Source organism: Mya arenaria, chromosome 16, assembly GCF_026914265.1.
Source record: "Mya arenaria isolate MELC-2E11 chromosome 16, ASM2691426v1".
Lineage (NCBI taxonomy): Eukaryota > Metazoa > Mollusca > Bivalvia > Myida > Myidae > Mya > Mya arenaria.
Genome location: NC_069137.1, coordinates 51,053,432 through 51,060,167, shown reverse-complemented (window position 1 = coordinate 51,060,167; position 6,736 = coordinate 51,053,432). Strand labels below are relative to the sequence as shown.

The 6,736-nt window shown below is 36.2% G+C and overlaps 1 protein-coding gene across 1 annotated transcript in view; it reads right to left on the bottom strand.

Annotated features, from left to right (window-relative positions):
* Positions 1-1,972: 1,972 nt before the first annotated feature.
* Positions 1,973-6,736, bottom strand: part of LOC128221774 (sex-determining region Y protein-like) — an 11,253-nt gene continuing 6,489 nt past the window's right edge. Inside the window, exons 2-3 of the mRNA XM_052930377.1 lie at positions 2,395-2,913; positions 1,973-2,254 (exon numbers count right to left, since the gene is read on the bottom strand). Of these exons, the coding sequence (XP_052786337.1) occupies positions 1,973-2,254; positions 2,395-2,913 (801 nt within the window). The remainder of the gene's footprint in view (positions 2,255-2,394; positions 2,914-6,736) is intronic.

The window sequence follows — 6,736 nt, the reverse complement described above, 5'->3', positions numbered from 1 at the left end:
AACTACAAGACAGCCCACGGCCGACTCCACAAGATTTGGGAAAATTTCGAAGACGGAGAAATGACAACCAGCAAGCTTCTTAGAGAAGTTTTATTGCTTGTTTTGCCCCTATCCCGTAGCGACAGGCCGCGCCCATTGGATATGAATATGTTCATCAATATATATATACTTGTTATATGGCATGCATGTATAATTTTGCTTGTAATTAAATACTAATTGGAAGCCTATTTTAATTCATTCATTTCAACACCTATATCACAATCAATTAACTTGTCTCTTGTGTTCCCACCCATAACCATCTCACACCTTGATCACACAGTGGTGCGTTTCCGCAAAACACCCTACGCTCGGGTCGGAATGAACCTATCTTACACTCTCGGCCATGGAAGATACTTATAAGCTCTAACCAGTCTTTAAACTATGATCCATAAACCTAAAATGACTAACAAGCTTATTGGAGCAGTCACCGAATGGGCAAGGCCCGAGTGCGAGTATAAATAAGCTTACACACCAACCGTAATGATAGCCAAAGATGAAACTATATTGAGTATTCTTGCATTCATCTTCTGTCACTCAGTAAAACAAACGATTTCACAATCAGTCTAAGTATATGTTCGAGTTTAAATTAAGCCGAAAAACAAAAATGCAAACACCAAGTTTATGCTACATTTCAGTCCTGACACGAGATTTACATGTAAGTTTTGGTGAACAAATAGACTGATCTATACTGTATGAAACCATTTTTTGGTGCATTCGTCAGTTTTGATATAAGTTTAATTAATGAAATTAATAAAAGAATATTCATAAGCGCCTATTTGAGAGTATGATATGCTCATATATTGTCTTTCTTTCTGTTTAAAATTGTCGTTTTATAAAGAAATAAACAGATGGTCAGTTATGGGCATAAATTCCAGAAATGAAAATGAAAATATATTAACGGAAATTATTGAAAAGAAATTCTTGATTGTCATTGGCCTACACAAATATGCAAAAAAACACACACTTGTTTCGATTGAAGGTTTCTTTATTTTGCGCTTGCTGTGTACGTGGGTAGTACATACATTTATCTTAGTATTATATTGTAAAATAATTCCTAACTAAGAGAGTGCAAAACCACTGATGAAACCAGTTCCTAAGTATAAATGCATCCTAACTACTTGCGATAGGGATCTGGTAGTCTATATGTGTCTAATGTTGTAATGTTTATTTCACTTTCTTTACATCCGAGTACATCGACACTTTATGATTGTAGCTACAACACTGATGATCCCCACACATCCACCAACAACAGCAAAACCAACGACAACTACACATAAACCAACGACAACTACACATAAACCAACTACAACTACACATAAACCAACGACAACTACACATAAACCGGTGACACATCACCATACGCACACACCGAAACCTACACACGCACCAACAACAGTACACATAAACCAAGGACGACTACACACAAACCAACGACAACTACACATAAACCGGTGACACACCAGCAAACGCACACACCGAAACCTACACACGCACCAACAACAACTACACATAAACCAAGAACGACTATACATAAACCAACGACAACTACACATAAACCAAGGACGACTACACATAAACCAACGACAACTACACACAAACCAACGACTACTACACATAAACCAACGACTACTACACATAAGCCAACGTCAACTACACATAAGCCAACGACAACAACACATAAGCCAACGACGACTACACATAAGCCAACAACAACAACACATAAGCCAACAACAACAACACATAAGCCAACAACAACAACACATAAGCCAACGACGACAACACATAAGCCAACGCCAACGACAACAACGCAGAAACCAACAACAACAGATCCTAACTGTAAATATATTTCTTGCTTTGTTATTTTATCCAATATCTAGTATGTATTTGGTCGTGTTTAAAAGATGAAGACTCAACATAATTATATTATTGTTTATCATTCTATTTTACGCTGTTGTTTAGTTTCATCATGGTCAAGCGATATCCTCTGTTTGCTTTCATCATGGTCATGAGATATCCTCTGTTTGCTTTCATCACGGTCATGAGATATTCTCTGTTTGCTTTCATCATGGTCAAGCGATATTCTCTGGTTACTTTCATCATTGTCATGAGATATCCTCTGTTTACTTTCATCATTGTTATGAGATACCCTCTGTTTACTTTCATCATTGTCATGAGATACCCTCTGTTTACTTTCATCGTGGTCATGAGATACCCTCTGTTTACGTTCATCATGGTCATGAGATATATTCTGTTTACTGTCATCATTGTCATGAGATATCCTCTGTTTACTTTCATCATTGTCATGAGATATCCTCTGTTTACTTTCGTCATTGTCATGAGATACCCTCTGTTTACTTTCATCGTGGTTATAAGATATCCTCTTTTACTTTCATTATGGTCATGAGATATCCTCTGTTTACTTTCATCATGGTCATGAGATATCCTCTGTTTATTTTCATCATGGTCATGAGATATCCTCTGTTTACGTTCTTCATGGTCAATAGATATATTCTGTTTACTGTCATCATTGTCACGAGATATCCTCTGTTTACTTTCATCATTGTCATGAGATATCCTCTGTTTACTTTCATCATTGTCATGAGATACCCTCTGTTTACTTTCATCATGGTCATGAGATACTCTCTGTTTACTTTCATCATGGTCATTTGATTTTTTCTGTTTACTTTCATCGTGGTCATGAGATACCCTCTGTTTACTTTCATCGTGGTCATGAGATATCCTCTGTTGACTTTCATCGTGGTCATGAGATACCCTCTGTTGACTTTCATCGTGGTCGTGAGATACCCTCTGTTTACTTTCATCATGGTCACGAGATATCCTCTGTGTACTTTCATCGTGGTCATGAGATATCCTCTGTTATTTTCATCGTGGTCATGAGATATCCTCTGTTTACTTTCTTTATGACCATGAGATGGTATATGTTTACTGTCATCCCCACAGATGAATGCGAGTCTGATGATTACGTATATGATGCTCAACTCAACCTCTGTCTGCGCTTCTATGACCACATCAATACCAACTGGACCGAGGCTAAGAAAGTGTGTCAGTCTATTAACGGGACCCTCGTTGTTAAAGGTAATGAATAGTTTTCTCATCTAAGTATGCTTTCCAAAACTTCATTTGTTTGCCATATTTAAGTCAACATTTGTTTTGCAAACTGGATATAGGGTAAGAACACATACCAGCCTTTAAAAGCTTAACGACACTTAACGAACAAGAGAACTCACATTTTATACAAGCACTCATTGATTGCCTATATACTTTGTTTTGGAGTTGATGGCCACTTTAATATCAAATGCACAGTCACCAGTCCAGTTATCGGATACTTATCGTTAAAGTCAAGAACTGCTACGTCGATGTATTTACGTTTTATTATTTCTAAGGCTGCAATCCGGCCAAAGGGAATATGTCATTTTAACACGAATCCAACACAAATAACGCAAAACCATCGGTTCAGGTGACTGGTCACGCGATAAGCTAATATTGTTCAATGGAAAAAAAATGCTGTGGTACATTTGTTGTGGTACATTTCACAAGTAAAATGCAAGTGATTTGATAATGTACACACAAGTCTTTTCTCAAAGCTTTCTCGAAAGGTTACAGGACTTATGACAGCATTTCTTATAGACTTGTAGAAGTAGCATGTGTTTAAATCTATTGTGTAGTGTGTGAGTGTATACATATATATCAGTGAAGTAAGATTAGTGTCAGTGATTATTTCAAAGCGATATTTTCACTGTTTCACCCATTATAATCTTCAACTAAATGTGAGTGCGCATATGTCTGAGTCACAATTTCAAATCGATATTTTCACTGTTTCACCCATTATAACGTTCAACTAAAAGTGGATGCGCATAGGTCCGAGTCACGATTTCAAATCGATGATTTCACTGTTTCACCCATTATAACGTTCAACTAAAAGTGAGTGCGCATAGGTCCGAGTCACAATTTCAAATCGATATTTTCACTGTTTCACCCATTATAACGTTCAACTAAAAGTGAGTGCGCATAGGTCCGAGTCACAATTTCAAATCGCACTGTTTCACCCATTATAACGTTCAACTAAAAGTGAGTGCGCATAGGTCCGAGTCACAATTTCAAATTGATATTTTCACTGTTTCACCCATTATAACGTTCAACTAAAAGTGAGTGCGCATAGGTCCTAGTCACAATTTCAAATCGATATTTTCACTGTTTCACCCATTATAACGTTCAACTAAAAGTGAGTGCACATAGGTCCGAGTCACAATTTCAAATCGCACTGTTTCACCCATTATAACGTTCAACTAAAAGTGAGTGCGCATAGGTCCGAGTCACAATTTCAAATTGATATTTTCACTGTTTCACCCATTATAACGTTCAACTAAAAGTGAGTGCGCATAGGTCCGAGTCACAATTTCAAATCGATATTTTCACTGTTTCACCCATTATAACGTTCAACTAAAAGTGAGTGCGCATAGGTCCGAGTCACAATTTCAAATCGATATGTTCACTGTTTCACCCATTATAACGTTCAACTAAAAGTGAGTGCGCATAGGTCCGAGTCACAATTTCAAATTGATATGTTCACTGTTTCACCCATTATAACGTTCAACTAAAAGTGAGTGCGCATAGGTCCGAGTCACAATTTCAAATCGATATGTTCACTGTTTCACCCATTATAACGTTCCACTAAAAGTGGGTGTGCATAGGTCCGAGTCACAATTTCAAATCGATATGTTCACTGTTTCACCCATGATAACGTTCAACTAAAAGTGGGTGCGCATAGGTCCGAGTCACAATTTCAAATATATATTTTCACTGTTTCACCCATTATAACGTTCAACTAAAAGTGAGTGCCTTTTTGAAATGGGCGTTACGTTCGCATACGATTTGGCGCTTTAAAAAAATCTTTAATTAAATATCATTTGATATCCTATATAGGCATATAATAGAAAAGAAACAGATATTTGTTTCAGGTTGAGATCGCAAAAAAACATCAACATCAACTAAATACCAAACGTTAAATGTATTTTAGTACTCACTCGATGAAATACATCGAGATCTTCCACTAAAACAATCATCTATCCTCTCTGTTTTGCAGGTCATGGCGATCAGAAAATGCAGGATGTTTTGGCGTTTTACGACAAGGGACACCGTACGTATTGCGCTTGTTAAACAAAATACATGTCTCAGTTATTTGATGCAGATGTTAATGACAGAGGCTTTAAACAGTGTTATTCAAAATGGAGTACAAGAATGCCGCTAAAAATCATTGACTTGACTGTATAGAGCTTTTTCGATTTTGAAAATTTAACGAATTATATGTACCAATGAATAATTGGAAAATGAGGGTAGCGGCGTTGGCAGTGACGCACGTATCAATGCATTCAATTGACAGTATTATTTAAAAGGACTCGCTCGTGTTTGGTAAAAACAATGAAATAAAGCGTGGCAACTCATTTTGTTTGTTGAAACTAAAATACTGACGGCTGGAATATTTCAATAAATGTTGATATATGCTTAATTATTATTTCTGAAGTCAACGATTTCGAACTTAGTTAGTAACACATTTCAACAAAAGAAATAAAGGTTAAATTAACCATCAATTTGCTTTAGAGACCTTATGGGCAAGCGGTTTTGTTGTCAATTTACGAACTTAACTAGAGTTGCCTTCCTAATAAAACAAGGTTTCTTATAACGTTGAATTGTAGTTTTGTCTGCAATTTCGGTATCAAAGAGTAAAATACTATCACAAAAGTCTTTTCAGATGCATTTAACCATGACAAAAGGTCCAACACAATGAGCGAGTCCGTTTAAGTTTCGTCTTTCTCTATAGTGTCTGAGAATAATTGTAGTTGTTTTAGAATGCATTGTGCTTCCTGTATGAAATGCCAATGCAGAACGTTTGTAATTATATTTATGAGTGGAATCATTGTTTATTCGTGTTTTGATAGATACTTAAACATTTATTGACAACATATTATACGAATTCAATCCGGTAGTTGTCAGTCAATTATAGTCTACAACATATATCTCGCGATCAGGCGATATAAGGAATATTACCCAGTCAAAATTTGGATTATTTTAATTCTAATACATTCAATAAAGTGAGTTTCTAGAACTAATATTGTAGTCAAACAATATGCCTACGCAGCCATTTGTAAAACAAACGGTAATAACTTCGTTCGGTTAAAGTGAGTCGAAACTATTTTATTGGTCAATATTTATCCAAACATGACTGTTGGCAAATGAAATTGCTCGAATGGTCAATATTTATTAAAATATGACTGTTGACGTATGCAATTGCTCGAATGCTCAATATATATCTAGATATGACTGCTGACGAATGGAATTGCTTGAATGGTCAATATATATCTAGATATGACTGCTGACGAATGGAATCGCTTGAATGCTCAATATATATCTAGATATGACTGCTGACGAATGGAATTGCTTGAATGCTTAACATATATCCAGATATGACTGCTGACGAATGGAATCGCTTGAATGGTCAATATATATCCAGATATGACTGCTTACGAATGGAATCGCTTGAATGGTCAATATATATCAAGATATGACTGCTGACGAATGGAATCGCTTGAATGGTCAATATATATCCAGATATGACTGGTGACGAATGGAATCGCTTGTATGGTCAATATATATCCAGATATGACTGTTGACGAATGGA